This window comes from Phycodurus eques, chromosome 8, assembly GCF_024500275.1.
Source record: "Phycodurus eques isolate BA_2022a chromosome 8, UOR_Pequ_1.1, whole genome shotgun sequence".
In the NCBI taxonomy this organism is placed as follows: Eukaryota; Metazoa; Chordata; class Actinopteri; order Syngnathiformes; family Syngnathidae; genus Phycodurus; species Phycodurus eques.
In genome coordinates, this window is record NC_084532.1 from 6,414,543 (window position 1) to 6,430,500 (window position 15,958).

Below are 15,958 nucleotides of genomic sequence, written 5' to 3' on the forward strand. Positions count from 1 at the left end.
CATCATTACAATACAAATGTTTTCACGTAGACTAAAATATCACATCACTCAGCATTATACAAACATCCATCCATTTTCTGTACCACTTGTCCTCATGGTGAAAGGTGAGCTTGAGTTTATCCCAGTTGACATTGGTGGAGAGGTGGGACGCAGCATGATACAAACATTGTCCATAATTTCAGGAGTTTTACCTGAGAGAAAATGTCAAAATACTATTTGACATGAACGGTTTCAGAGAGATCTCAGAACCTTTCATAGCCATGTGTGCGATGTTCTTTAACCAATAAGAAAGTCACGACGGCAATCATCAAAAGGCCAAACCCGACGGCCAAAAGGATAATGGGGATGATCCTCTTGTTAAAGTCAGCCAAACACTCTTCCGCTGAAAAAGATGAGGATTAAAATGTTTGTTTTTTTAAATGTGAATGTAGAAGCAAATAAAAGCTTATTCACCTTCTCCATATTGTCCGTTGGGCATACTGAATGCCTGCATCTGGAGAGGTACCAGCTTAATACTCATTTCTGAAGATGGCAGAAGCACGTTCCCAGATTTGCACCTAAAGCTTCGACCATAAGATGCTGCAAACAGCTTGTCGTGTGACACCAAACCCAAATAAGTCTTATCTGAGGAACAGCAACAAAAGACAAACTTAGTCTACATGTTAAGGAAATGAAAGGTTATGTCATGTGTCCATTTTCTTTGGTCTTACTAGCACATCCTAAGCAGACAGGCTGAGGAGTCACCCAAGCTGTCAACTTGGTGACATAATAAAGATTATTTTCCTGGGAAGAGAAGTAATTTGTAATTCACTGTGACTGTGTTGTTTAGGTATACATTTTCTGTGTATTACTTGAAATTGCAAAACTGTTAAATGTGTTGTACCTTTTTGAAAGTGAACTGTAGGCTGGCAGCATTCGCAGGTAGAGTGAGAGACAAGACAGCTGATTCCCTGTGGCAGGAACCGCTCGCCAGGACCTTGAGAGGGTCCAAGTTGAAAAACCACCTCTTCTAAATGTTTTCAAATGATAAAATGTTATATATTACTCAAGTGGTCCATTTACCTATTGACATCCATTGCAGATTAAGGGTCATGTATAAGAGTAAGCATACAAATGCATGAAAGAAAATAAGTATTGTGTAGAACATTAACCATCATTTTGGGTACACAGATTGTGGTATATTGTGGAAGACAATGATTTACAAATAATTAATTCTATTGTTAATTTACATTACTACAAAAAGCTCCTCCTTTAGCAGTCACTTCATCGTAGTGGTGGGGTTTGTGTGACCTGATGATATTAGGAGCTAAGTTGTCAGGCACTTTGTGCCTCTGGTAGGGTACTAGGTGAGGGGTCAGACAAAGCACGGCTCAGAATCCCCTAAAATGATCCCGGCTACTGAAGCTTGCCCTCGAGATGTGGAACGCCACCTATCTGGCAGGGAAGAAGCCTAAGCTGTTGTGCGAGATCCAGAGGTTGCAACTAGAACTAGTGTAGTCATAGCCATGAACATGGAGAACAACCAATGAATAACTTCAAGGAAATTCTGGTCCATCGTACAGTGGCTCAGGAGGGGGGGAGCAGTGTACCATCAACACTGTGTAAAGTGGGGATGGGGCATTTACCAACCTTGACTTGGGGTTGTGGTTGGAGGGGCGAATACATCAAAGACCTCCTCAATTCCACCGACATGTCTTTCTATGAGTCGCAGGGCACATATAGACACGGACAACCATTCGCACTCACATTCACACCGTCACTGAGTGGGAACTGAACCCACGCTGCCTGCACCAAAGTCAGGCGAGTGTACCACTACACCATCAGTGACTCTTTTGCAAATTCAGTTAGCTTTAATTAGTTTTTAGAGCAGGTTTGTTAGATTTTTTCAGTTTCAATTTTTTTTTAAATGCTTCCTTTTAATGTGCTTTTTATTAGTTTCAGTATTAGTTTGGGTCCCCCGCGGGATGGGCTCGCTGGCTTGGCCCCCCTTTGCGAACGTGCCGGCTCAGCAACTCCATACACCAGTTGACTAACATGCATGTGATATGGTGTTCATTCACTAATAAGTTCCATAGACACGCTATCAAGCCTTGAATTGCTTATGCTGGGACCACTAACAATAATACAGGTTATATTAAGATACCATCCACAAATAAGAACACAATTTGACTATTGTAACGTATCTAGACTACTACTACTACTGTTCTGCTGTGGTTCGTACCCTTATTCCCCTTGCGTCCCGTGGTCTGTCCCCTAAAACCCTTTTCTTTCCGGCTACATTTTCACTAAACATCATATTAAGAATGTAAAAAATCATCAGAGGGAGTATTTCAAACTCCCCTGTTGGACAGCAAAACTTTTCTAGCAAAAAAAGGCATAAAGATCCACCATTCTGCATAGCCATGCAGCTGAACAGGACAGGTTATAAATAAATAAATAAATAAATACATACATACATAGATAGCTAGATAGATAGATAGATATCAGCGCCCTTCCATTAAAGCGCTTTGTTTACAGACCCAAAAATTAAGCGTACAAATAGACAAAAACTGTGTGTACTGTGAAATATGAAGGAGACTTGGTGATGTTCACCAATATCATTGGGCTGCTTTGCAACTGTCTTGAATCTGTGCAAGACACCATCCAATCTCAAGACTATCAGGAGATTCTGAAGCAAAATATGCTGCCCAGTGCCAGCTGCAAGTCATGGGACCTTCAACAGAATAACCCAAAAATGACCCAAAACACACAGATACACGCAGCAAAAAATGGCTAAAAATAAAACATTCGACTAATTTTAAGTGGCCTTCCATGAGTCCTGATTAACAAATGTAAATCCTATTTAATATCTGTGGAAAGTGCTGAAACATTCAGTCTGAAACCCAAGCAGTTTGCTCACAGGGACTGGGCCAAAATACCTGCTCATAGGTCATTGAACTGACAATAACAAGACTATTTTGTAAGTGTAAAAGTAAACTTTTGACTCCTGTACTCTTTGTTGTCAAGGTTTCTGTTGTTGTTTTATTACTATTACTATTTTTCATTCGCTTTATTTTCACGACCGTAAGGCGCACTTAAAAGTCTTAAATTCACTCACTCGAGAAACTTTGTTCTGTTCGACTGATCGACACTGATTCTCAATAGATATCCATTATAATATTTAGAAACCACAACGGCAACTTAAAAACTCCACTGTGACACAGTAAAACTGTTCTGGCATAAAAGGGATACAGATCCTCCATTCTGCTTGACCTAACGGCTGAACAGGACCAAAAAAAAAAAAAAACAGGTCATTGATCAGACACCTCTGCAATCAGAAGGTTTCTGATTGCCTCAAAGGGTTGTGCAACAATTCTGAATAATGGGCTGATTTTGGAGAGTAATTTTTCAGAACATTACTTTTTTTCTATTTAGTTATTTCAGTAACCATTGTGGGTTTGTTTGTTTTTAACAAAAGGTTGCCTCCAAGCATAAATAATGTGTAAAAAGGGAATTGTATACATTTTACCTGAAGACTACCATCAACAGACAGAATTGCGTGGAAAACTATCTTAAAAAGGTGGATTGGAATGGCATTACATTTGATCTTATTCATAAATGAACAGGTTCCTCTTTTCCTGTTAAATGTTAGGAAAAGAAAATGTTAGGAAAATAAGGTGCACACAAGCACATAATGTTGTACAGTAAAAAAGCATGTCTCTATTTGTTTCATCTTAAAAACAATAAACAGGGAATAAATTGTCTGGAGCACAACAACAACATATTTTATCAATTTCCTTCCTTCCCACAAAATTTCAACTTGCGACGCTCTTTTCAAGTCAGTCTATCCCTGGATGATGCATACACAATCATACATATATCATAATGTGTACTGTGTAACCTTCTGTATGATGACGATATACTGTGCTCCAAGAGTAGCTTTGATGCATAGTTCTCCCTCTGGGTTTTTCATAATATAGGTTCCTGCACAGAACCAAAAGACAATGACACTAGTACTTCAAACTTGGTGCAGTCTTGAACAAAAACAGATTTGTGTCAAATATGAAAATTGAAAACATAGTCCACATATTGAACAGTAAATGAAGTAATATTGTGTTTGTGTATACCTATCAGAGGGAGGACCTCCGTGGGGTGCAGGACTGCCCGGTAGATGTGAGCCCCAAAACTTGAAGCTCCAATGATTGATTTATCATTTCCAAATAAGTGGACACCTATGAGAGAATCCCATCACTTCCACTTACAAATTACTACAGCATACAATTTACTGTCTTGCAAAGTATAACATCAATAGCTGTTACCATTTTTGTTTCGATATGAATAATACTGTACGTGTTAATGACGGCAGCGATGTGGTCTGAAAATAAGAGCGTATGACCAATATACAATTGCAGTGAGAAGTTTACGTACACCCATCGTAGATATACATTTCATTTTAATTGTGGGCTTTTCATGGTTGATTTTAATTGTTCTTCTTCCAGGCTGCAATTATTTTAGGAGAAAGAAGAAAAAAAACGTGCAAAAACAGGAGCAAACTTGATTGATCACGGAAATAGACGTGGAAGCTGATCTACTAATCAAGCACAACTAGGATTGTGTCTGCTAACTGGGCATAATTGCCCAAAAAGTTTATTTTGCAGATTCTGGGAGGAGTTAATGCCAAAAGATTAATTTAGCACGCACAATGTGATTTATCAGACCTGAGACAAGTTGCGGTGGCTGATTTTCTTTAAAATACCACGGCTGAAAGCCAGGTGCAAACCAGCAGTGCTGTGTTTTACGATACATACAATAATTGTGACAGAGGAATGAGAGGCGAAAGAGAACACATCTTTCCAACTTTTATACATTTTTGAAATGCCAGGAACGAAAATTATTGTGACATATCGTTTATTCAGCAATGCAATTTTGGATCTCTTGAATGATCTCAGGACTGACTTGGAGCCAGTCACAGAAAGGAGATAGAACCCGGTGGAGGACATCAGCGGTAAAGGATGCCGTCGAGCTGAAGAAGGAGTCCTATAAAGCTTCTTGGGCCTGTGGGACTCCGGAAGTAGCTGATGGGTACCAGCAGCCCGAGCAGAATGCAGCGTTTGTGGTAACCGAGGCTAAAACTCAGGCATAAGAGGAGTTCAGTGAGGACATGGAGAATGACTTGTGAGTCTATCCATCCGTCCATTTTCTACACCGCTTCTCCTCAGTATGGTCGTGGGTATGAGGGAGCCTATCCCAGTTAACTGCCGGCGAGAGGCGGGGCACACCCTGAACTGGTCGCCAGCCAATCACAGGGCACATATAAACGAACAACCATTCACACTCACGTTCACAACTACGGGCAGTTTACAGTCTTAAATTAACCTACCATGCATGTTTTTAGGATGTGGGAGGAAACCGGAGTACCCGGAGAAAACCCACGCAGGCACGGGGCGAACATGCAAACTACACACAGGCGAGGGCGGATTTGAACCCCGGATCCTCAGAACTGTGAGGCGGATGGGCTAACCAGTCGTACACCGTGCCGCCACCTCCGCAAGTCTTCTAAAAACATAAAAATAAAAAAAATAAAAAAATTAAATAAATAAATCTGGTTCATCATCCAGCATCTCAGGAAGGGGGAGCAGTGCACCATCAACGCTGTGTATATTCGGGGCTAGAGATGTTGACCTTGACTTGAGATGTTGTGAATCGGCGGGAGAATATTTTGAAGAATTTTTCAATTCCACTGACACTCCTTCGTATGGGGAAGTACAATATGCGGACTCCGAGACGGGCTTTCCCATCTCTGGGGTTGAGGTCACTGAGGTGGTTAAAAAGCTCCTCAGTAGCAGGGACCCGGATGGATATAATCTACCTGGAGTTCCTAAAGGCTCTGGATGTTATCTGTCTGTCCTGGTTGACACGCCTCTGCAACATCGCATGGACATCAGCGACAGTACCTCTGGATTGGCATAGCAGAGTGGTCGGCTCCCGTTTTAAGAAGGGGGATCAAAGGGTCTGTTCCAACTACAGGGGGATCACACTCTTCAGCCTCCCTTGCAAAGTCTAATAAGGGATGCTGGAAAGGAAGATCTGTCAGGAAGTCGAATCTCAAATTCAGGGGGAGCAGTGTGTCATCAAGCCGCGATCTCCAACTCTCACTGAAGCGGTTCTCAGCCGAGTGTGAAGCAGTTGGGATAAGAATTTTTATTGATTTTCCAATCAATTTACCAATCTACGTTCCTAACCTCACCTATGGTCACGAGCTGCTTGTTATGACCGAACGAACAAGAGAGAGGATACAAGCGCCTGAAATGAGCTTTCTCCACAGGGTGCCCGGGCTCTCCCTGAGACAGAGGGTGAGAAGCTCGGACATTAGGAAGGGGCACAGAGTCGCGCCACTGCTCCTCCGCATCGAGAGGAGCCAGATGAGGTCGCTTGGGTATCTGGTTAGGATGCCTCCCTGGTCAGGGCATTTCCGGGCATGTCCCACTGGGAGGAGGCCCCGGGGACGACCCATGACACACTGGAAAGACTATGTCTGGCGGGTGGCCTGGGAACACCTTGGAATCACCCCAGAAGAGCTGGATGAAGTGGCTGGTGAGAAGAAGTCTGTGCTTCCCTATTAAAGATGCTGCCCTTGCAACCCGACCCCGGATAAGCGGACGGATGGGAAAAAAAACACAATCGTTGGATTGTGAAAGAGGCTGAGGGAGAGCTACAGCTTAATTTATTGTATGATCGTGCATGAGTGCGGGGCTAGATTCATGAGGTCCGCGGTCGTATTTAAGTCAACAGCACAACCTGTATTTCATCACGCTGTTTTTTTCTAATATAATGCTTCCAGTCAGCACGGATCATTCTCTCCATGCATGCGAGACCGTGATTGTGCCTCACTTAAAGAGAATGAATGAATTCAGCCCCTTTAATTGGTGGCGAATAAAGTGTTTACTCCCACCCGCACACAGCCCGTTTGTTAAATACTGCACACGACTGCAAGATCACGAAAACCCATTCTAACACGCCAACTCGCAGAGTTGCGCTAGTTAGGAAAATAGAGGCCTTAGAGTTGACAAATTGAATGTTAGAACCATTCAAGGAGGAGATATTGAAAGTGGAAAACTGGTGAATTTCGTTTTCGTTTGTTTTACTTGTATTTATGAGAAACTGGGCAGCACGGTGGGCGACTGGTTAGCACATCTGCCCCACAGTTCTGAGGACCCGGGTTCAAATCCGGCCTCGCCTGTGTGGAGTTTGCATGTTCTCCCTGTGCCTGCGTGGGTTTTCCTCCCACATCCCAAAAACATGCATGATAGGTTAATTGAAGACTCTAACTTGCCCGTAGTTGTGAACGTGAGTGTGAATGATTGTTTCTATGTGCCCTGCGATTGGCTGGCGACCAGTTCAGAGTGTACCCCCGCCTCTTGCCCGGGATAGGTTCCAGCACGCATCCGACCCTAGTGTGGATAAACGGTTTGGAAAATGGATGGATGGATGGATATGAGAAACTGAGAGCAAACTGGAAACTGTTGAAGCTTATGTTGTAGGGAAGTCAGAGCATAATTCAGAGAATGGCTGAATTTGCACAGAAGAATAACTAACCAACAGTTACCAACAGAAAAGGGGATATTATAGTGAAGGACCTGATATTGAGCTTTGTAGAACACCAGTTTTTAGAGGTTGGGGTGCAATTAAAAGCCCTCTGAGTTCACAGACTTTACACAACCTGAGTAATAACTGCAAATGCAGATGTACAATCATGGCAAAACCGCACAATAATGCAAAAAACTTGTTTTACAATAAATGGGCATCGAATCTATCTATGAGGGTGTAATTATTCATACTTGACAATGGCAACCTCCAGTATGCTTGGCCTTTGAATGACATAAAATTAAATTCAAAATTACACAACCCAGCCCTGCGACTGGCTGGCGACCAGTTCAGGGTGTACCCCGCCCTTCACTCAAGAGTCAGCTGGGATAGACTCCAGCACGCCCGTGACGCTCGTGAGGGTAAGCGGTAAGGAAAATAAATGAATGAATTACACAACCCAAAGGTGACAGGCTAACAGTAGTTAAATCAACAAAACTAATAATGGAAGCATTATTAAAGTAACCATCTAATTAATGTTTTTACATTTTGTATGTCGATCAAAAGAATTTCTCAGATTTGTTTGCCCAGTCATATTATACATTCAGTACTTGATGCAATATATGGTGATTACAAATTAGGAGAAAGATAAGGATGAAGATTGACATTACTCGATTCCACTCCCGGTTGGAAAAATAACTGTCCAAATCCAGCATTAAAAGCCCCAAAATAATATGACATTCATGACCATGATGAGTATTTGTAAGTTACGTTCTCACTGCAAATGTAGATGAATTTGAGAGGAAACCACAATAACCTTTGTTAGTGACAGTGCAGACAGCTCATTGAAACACACCATTTTGGGGAAACCATGACTCTTTGAAGCAAATAGACATCTACTGTGTATTATTTACACTTCTTTGAGGAGAAGCGGCTCAGAAAATGGATGGATAGATGTGTATATAAATTATTAATAATGTCTCAAACATTCCTCTCATTATAATTAATATATTTGCATCAGTGCGTAAACCTGCTGTCATTGAACAAAATTTAGTTTGAGTATTGGGCTCAAGAGAGAGTTGATAAATCTTTTGCAAATGAGAATTTATTGCAGGAAAGGAAAGTTAAAATGTTAGCAATCATACCTGAAACTAACGCAGCCAGGAAAAGCAAATGCCATCCACTTGTGTAAACTCCTTCCATTATAAAACAAATGTAAAACAGAATGCGAGAATAATGGCAGGCTTCGTGGAGATGCTATCACAGTGGTTAGACCATGAACATTTTAAGCTTTTTTTTTTTTTTTTGACCAACCACATTCAGTTTCTTTGAGAGGAAGTGTCACAGGACGTAGAACAAAGTGTCTGCCTCATACATCTCATTTTGAAGTTGTAAACTCCAAAAATGTTGTGTGTGTGTGTGTGTGTATGTATATATATATATATATACATATATGTGTGTATGTATGTGTGTATATATATATATATATATATATATATATATATATATGTGTGTGTATGTATGTGTGTATATATATATATATATATATATATATATATATATATATATATATATATATATATAAGGACACCGACCGTGACAACCGTGATATTACAAAAATGTGTTATCATCGTAACTGACCCTATAAAGTTATTGAAATAAATGTGTGCAACGCAACATGTAATTTGTCACTTTATAAAGGTCAGTACATTTACTCACAATTAACCAATGGATCTGACACATCCAGGATGGCAGACGCACTGAGCTATCGCAGGAACTGGCCAACCCCACACATCCATGACCAACCCGTTCATTGAAGTGTCTATGTATAAATGTCGAACGGACTATGGTTTGTCGTACCAAGACTACCTATTGTTTTTCATTTAGCAAACAGGTTAGCGCTGCCATTTGCGGCGCTAACTTGTTTGCTCGTTTTTCCTGTGTGCATGCTATGTAGTCTAAACACTGTTAGATACATAGTTATAAATTATATTAAAACTGTGCCCAATGTTAAAGTGGCTTACAATAATATCAAATATACCATTTAGGAATAAAAACGCGCTCGGATTCTTTATGAACACTTAGGCCTACTACGCTACTGTATTTTAATTTTGGTGATGATGGTGGCACTTGGAGAGCCAAGTATTTTTTTAGGGTGGTACTTGGTGTACAAGGTTTGAGAAACACTCGCTAAGACTACCTAAAACAAGTGGAGAGCAGTCTTTGATTTTGGTTCTTTGTTGAAGTGGTAAAGACTGAGAAATGTGCTCTGCTCAAGAGAAGAGTTGGCTTTTGGGGAAAGATGTGTAATTTAATAAGCTGTACTTAAAAATTGCATTATTCTGCTTTCCAATTGCACATGTTGAGCAACAAATAGACACAAAAAAAATATCCAATCTGTATGAGAAGTTCAGTGCACTGGATGAATCAAGGTAGGGGAGGGTAAAGGTTGTCAGGGACAAAGTACCAGTTAAACACACAAACCACACACATACAGAAAGAGCATAAACTAAAAAAAAAAAACTAACAAAAGGATTTTTCTGTCTCTCTACAGTCCTTACTTACAGCAACTATAAATTAATGAGCAAGAGGGTGTGTGCTGGTGATACAAAAACACAGACACGCTTTTCACTGATGATGGCATGTCTCATGTGCTGCCTCTGACTTTTACTGAACAGGTCAAACAAACAAGCAAACATTTACTCTCCTTGCAGTCACTTGTATATGTGTGTGTGTGTGTGCATGTGTATTCTGTCTGACCTCCTGTCCTGTGTGTTGATCAGTGAGTCATCATCCTTCTCAGCACCTACATTTTCAGGAAAACTTCATTCAGTCATTCATTCCAGGGTGAAGAGGAGTCGAGTCCAATCGGATCAAGACCAGGCCTCTGTGAACCTCTGTGAAACGTAAGCGTGGCACATTTTTTTATTTCAAGATTTTTGTAACTTGGAGCATATCGGCTCATTATGTATGATAGTTTTTCCTTTACATCAGCGGTGTCAAACTCATTTCTGTCGTGGGCCACCTTGTAGTTACGATTTCCCTCAGAGGGACGTTATGACTGTGAAACCATATAAATCTTGAATTGCCTCATCATATTAATACAGATACACAACAAATTCATGGAAAACTAGTTTTGAAATCAGAAGTCAATGATAATAGTTTATTCAACTATTGTTGAAGTTACTGTAAAAAGGGATTTGGTAACATGAAAATGCATGCAATGTCAACATTATTTAGGAAATATGACAATGTAAAATTTTCATCCAGATTTATGGAAGTTGACGCGCATGATTTGCTTTTGCGGGCAACATACAATTATATGGGGGGCCGGATCTGGCCCCTGGGCCTTGAGTTTGAAAGCGGTTCTTTACATGGATCCGTTTTGTATTTAAAGCTCATGCTCAAATTTTTTTCCTGTGTCTCCTCTTTGCTTCAGAGTGAAGAAGAACGAAGCACCATGAGCACTGGAGTGGGTCTGTGTATGCTGGTTCTGTTGGGCCTTGTTTTAGCCCAGGTAAGAGAATTTCAGTAATATGTTGTTGTTAAGTACCGTAATTTCTCGTGTATAATGTGCATCCATGTATATTACGCACCCCTAAAGTTGACCTCAAAATTCTGGAAAACCGTTCTATGAACGTGCACCAGGAAGCATTAACGATGATGGAGCAATATATTATGTGCGCAAGATATTCCCCATTCTTGATCTTATTTGAGAGGATTGTTTGTGGTTGATGGCTCCAAGAATTAGGTGTATTTTTTGTTGTTGTTGTTAACGTATCGTTAGCTAATTTAGCGTTTTTTTGTTAGTCAGTTCACAATGTTTTTTTTTGTTTTCAAAGCTATGGGAACACAATGTTTTGATAGCACAAAGGCCTGAGCCAATGCTAGCTAACTCTTTTTGTCCTCGTTTCTCGTCCAAGTATATAATTGATAGTAAAAAAAAAAAAAAAAGTAAAACATTTTTTTGTACTAAAGTAGATTTCAGAGTCTGTACTTTTTTACTTGTACTTAAACAAAGGAATTGAATCCGTACCTGCAGAAACCCCACCGAAGCACAAGAAGAACACCCACAAAGGAAGGCAGGAGTCCAGATTTGAATCCCAAATATCAAAACTGTAAACCAGACATGCTAACCACAAGGCAACCATGCTGCCACCACCCTGTTAGCATCAAAATATACAGTACCTTAAAAACTAAATAAAAAAATAAATAACTCAGTTCATATCTAGCAGTTAGTGTTTGATTGAGTTAATGATTATCATGCTGAAATATTGTGTCCACTCATGACCCATTAAAATACAAGTGTCAACTTGTATTTAATGTAATATATTTACAATATAGTAATGTATTTATTATGTAATAAGGGGGAGGTAAGTGATGGTGATTCTGAGGTCTCATGACTCAAAGGGGCCCTAGAAAAATAATATTTTGGAATCATGGCAATGAAGTAATGGGGCCCAAAGTGATACTTTGTCACAAGGGGCAAAATCCATGGCGGTGCCCCTGGTTCCAGCACTGCTCATCTGTTTGCTTTTACATGCAGGATGTTATCATTGTCCTTCCAAGGGACCTTTTCATGAAAGTTTTTTTGACTCAATCAACGTTCTCCTCTTTAAGGACATCCAACCAGGTGTTCACATCTTCTGCGATGACCCGTCTGTTGAGAAGGCTGTTACCAGTGCTTTAAACACTTTCAATGAAAGGTTGCACACCAGCTACAAGTTGGCCCTCTTTCAGATATTAACAGCCACCAAGGTAAAGAAGCTTTAAAACCTAAATGTATTAGTGTGTCATGCACTTGTTTGTCTGATTACAAATTATATGTAATTATAATATTGGGTACAAAAAGTTTTTATTACGACAAGTTGCTGATTTGGTAATGCAGTGCTGGTGCATTACCACAACAGTTGTTTCTCTCGTAGAGGGAAGCTTAGAGGAGTTCCTCTTTTATTTTAAAGCGCCTCAAAGTGTGCTCAGGGTTGGCAAAACAGCACTTTGAGAGAACAACAACAAACACCATTTGCATTTCAGTCACTAAAATAATCATTACCCCCTCATGCCTCTATTTCCATACAAAACATATTTAAACTTGTTCAACAACTAAAAATGGTGGTGTTTGTGTGCGTGTACACGCATGTGTGTGTTTGTATCCTCAGTCAGAGATCGGCTCTGAATCGTTCTACTGGCTGCAGTTTTCCAGCAGGAGAAGTGACTGTCTGGCAGGAAGTCCCAAACCTTGGACAGAGTGCAACTATCACCCTTATGGACACAAAGTAATGATATTTCATAGGGTTTCGGCAGCTGTCTATGAAATGGTTTTTATACTTTGTTGACTTGGAACAGCACATGGTGAAGTGTGTATTGTGTGTATTTGGCATCATCTATCGTTTTTGACTACTGGATGATTGATAGTCCTCTAAAAAAATCCTGGTGTTTCCTGTAGGTGCCGCTCTCATGCAATGCTACAGTCCTCGTGACAGAGACTGAAACAGACACAAAACAGGTCCACTGTGTCCTTGGTGAGTCACTTAATTCATGTCATGGATGTGTTTGTTAAATCCTGAAAGATGGGAAGTGGAGGAGGAATTATTCACATGTATAATTAGTCATTTGGGAGTGAAGGTGCTTTTAAAAATAATAACTCATCAAAACTAAGCAGCACTAGTTGCATGAAAGGCACCTACATGTACCACTATAAATTTTTATCAATGCCAAATAATACTAATTAATAATACACAAATTTGCCTCACACTTGGCCTATTTTCCCCCACACTGCTGAAGCATTGTTGGACTTGACTGAATTGCTTTAATTGCGTTCAAGTACCGAAGAACCAGATACGCAATTATAGTACTGTGTGATCTGTTTGTACAAAAGCTGACTAAATTTCAGAAACGATACATGCTTTTTCCACAGATATGTCGTGTTTGTGACCAAAAAATTTTTTAATAAAAATGCATGATCTTCCTCTTACTTTTGATACAATCTCAATTAATTTGAATTGAAAAAGGCAGAGAGCAAGGCAACTTGCATTTGTTGATTATCATGCAACAAGGAGACCTCCATCGCTGGTTAGTTTCCACTTTTAATTAACCACTTGGAAAAACATAGATATGCCCCCATAACACTCAGTCACGTTCTACCGACCAACAACAATCTAACCTTAGCTCCTCCCCCAACTACAGAACTCTTCAAACAACAAAGATGTCATACTTCCTTCACATCAATAACCTCTCTCCTTTTGAGAGAACAATAATATGGATTTACATCAAATAGGTCGAACTGCAATCGTAGTGGTTGATTTGACAGAAAATTTTTCAAAAGCCACAGATAACTGAATATACAGTTGGGGTCCTCAAAGACCTTAAAAAGGCCTTTGACAGAATTGATCATACTATGCTGATAAGAAAATTGGAAAGATATGTAATCAGAGGAAAAGCACAATCATGGCTTACTGACTATCTTGTAAAAAAATAAATAAATATGTTCAGGAAAATGAAGTGGCGGCACTGTGGGCGACTGGTTAGAGCGTCAGCCTCACAGTTCTGAGGACCTGGGTTCAATCCCCGGCCCCACCTGTGTGGAGTTTGCCTGTTCTCCCCGTGCCTGCGTGGGTTTTCTCCGGGTACTCCGGTTTCCTCCCACATCCCAAAAACATGCATTAATTGGAGACTCTAAATTGCCCGTAGGCATGACTGTGCGTGCGAATGGTTGTTTGTCTCTATGTGCCCTGCGATTGGCTGGCAACCTGCCCGATGACAGCTGGGATAGGCTCCAGCACGCCCGCGAGGAGAAGCGGCTCAGAAAATGGATGGATGGAGTAAAATGAAGTCAAATCAGATCCAATGCAAGTTACGTGGAGTTCCGCTGGGATCAATCATCGGTCCAATATGATTCATTTTGTATATAAATGATATATGTAGGCGGCGACTGGTTAGCACATCTGCCTCACAGTTCTGAGGACCCGTGTTCAAACTCGGCCTCCCCTGTGTGGAGTTTGCATGTTCTCCACGTACTTGCATGTTTTTTTCCCCCAGGTACTCCGGTTTCCTCTCACATCCCCAAAACATACATGCTAGGTTAATTGAAGACTCTAAATTGCCTATGGGTGTGAATGGAAATGGTTATTTATATGCGCCGTGCGATTGGCTGGTGACCAGTTCAGGGTTTAGCCCGCCTCTCACTCAAAGACAGCTGGAATAGGCTCCAGAATACCCACGACCATAGTGAGGTTAAGTGACACGGAAGATGATATATGTACTTCCTCAACATCAATAACCTCTGACTTCAACAGTTTTTAGCAAAATTCTTGGAGACCCCTTATAATGTCTCCTCAATGGGCCTCAAATTCCCCATACAAATGGCAATGATTTACATGTCATGATACCTACAGAAAACCATTTCACTATCAATGAGCACGTTGCTACGTTGCCCTCAACCCACCCCCTGAACCCCAAAAATGCTGCCGCACATCTTGCACATACCAGAGATCGCCACTGACTGAATGTGTAGGTTGTTTGTCATTTTGAGAAGCGGTTGCATGAGCAAATCTTGTGATCACAAGTGTACCTGTGGGATCTCTAAATGTTTGAATGATTAACTACAAACGTTAAAGAGTGTTTGCCATAGTAATCAATATAGTCCACTACAGCAAAGAACACAAACATTTACATTGTCAAAATAATTTGTCATTGAGAAAACTAGTTGCCTTAAGCTTCTATGGCAATAAAAGGGTAGGGTGTAGTAATTCGTGAATAGTCAAACTTAAACAACTGTGTGCTCATGATCAACATGCGGGAGGATTACTGTTGGTGCCAGGAAGACGAGTCTCTTCAGATTTAAACAAACTGGCTTTGCTTTGTAAATTCCAGTCTTCTTTTATTATTAATGTTGAATGATATCATATTGAGCAGGCAGGCCATATGCTACATCATCAAAGTGAGTTATTTGCTGTCACCTGTGGTGGTATTTAAAACAAGCAAAAAACAATTGTGAAGTTACTCCTTTAAGCCTCTAACACAGCATTCTCTTTTTTTGGACTCTTTGTCCAGATGACCAAATCATGCCAGAAAGAGCTTCCTGTCTGGGCTGCCCAATGGCGATTGACGAGAACTCAGAGGACATTAAGGTTCCTCTATCAGTCTCCATCTCAAAGTTCAACTCCAACTCTAACTGTACACACCTGTTTAATCTTAACAACATCGGACATGCAACAAGTCAGGTAAGGATTATTGAGTTGATTTGGTGGGAGATAGCAAAGTATCAAGTGTTTAAAGCTGTATGTCAAGAAGTGCTCTTTTTCTCCTAACATTTTTGTGGCCTTTCAGGTGATGGCAGGTTTCAGATTTAAACTGAGATTTGACATGAGGAAGACCATCTGTGCCAAGGCTGAAC

At 40.6% G+C, this 15,958-nt stretch overlaps 2 protein-coding genes across 2 annotated transcripts in view; one reads left to right on the forward strand and one right to left on the reverse strand.

Moving 5' to 3' along the window:
• Window positions 1-242: 242 nt before the first annotated feature.
• lamp3 (lysosomal associated membrane protein 3) lies at window positions 243-8,766 on the reverse strand. The gene is made up of 7 exons (XM_061684155.1): window positions 8,709-8,766; window positions 4,107-4,211; window positions 3,881-3,963; window positions 884-1,009; window positions 711-783; window positions 454-624; window positions 243-382 (listed from the first exon to the last, which is right to left on the reverse strand). The coding sequence occupies exons 1-7, from the start codon at window positions 8,764-8,766 to the stop codon at window positions 243-245; spliced, it is 756 nt and encodes a 251-aa protein (XP_061540139.1).
• Window positions 8,767-10,410: 1,644 nt separating this feature from the next.
• The window catches only part of kng1 (kininogen 1), a 7,259-nt gene continuing 1,711 nt past the window's right edge, over window positions 10,411-15,958 (forward strand). The window contains exons 1-7 of the mRNA XM_061684291.1: window positions 10,411-10,469; window positions 11,003-11,080; window positions 12,184-12,321; window positions 12,723-12,839; window positions 13,010-13,085; window positions 15,616-15,785; window positions 15,892-15,958. The exon at window positions 15,892-15,958 is cut by the window's right edge and continues 44 nt beyond it. Of these exons, the coding sequence (XP_061540275.1) occupies window positions 11,024-11,080; window positions 12,184-12,321; window positions 12,723-12,839; window positions 13,010-13,085; window positions 15,616-15,785; window positions 15,892-15,958 (625 nt within the window). The 5' untranslated portion in view covers window positions 10,411-10,469; window positions 11,003-11,023. The remainder of the gene's footprint in view (window positions 10,470-11,002; window positions 11,081-12,183; window positions 12,322-12,722; window positions 12,840-13,009; window positions 13,086-15,615; window positions 15,786-15,891) is intronic.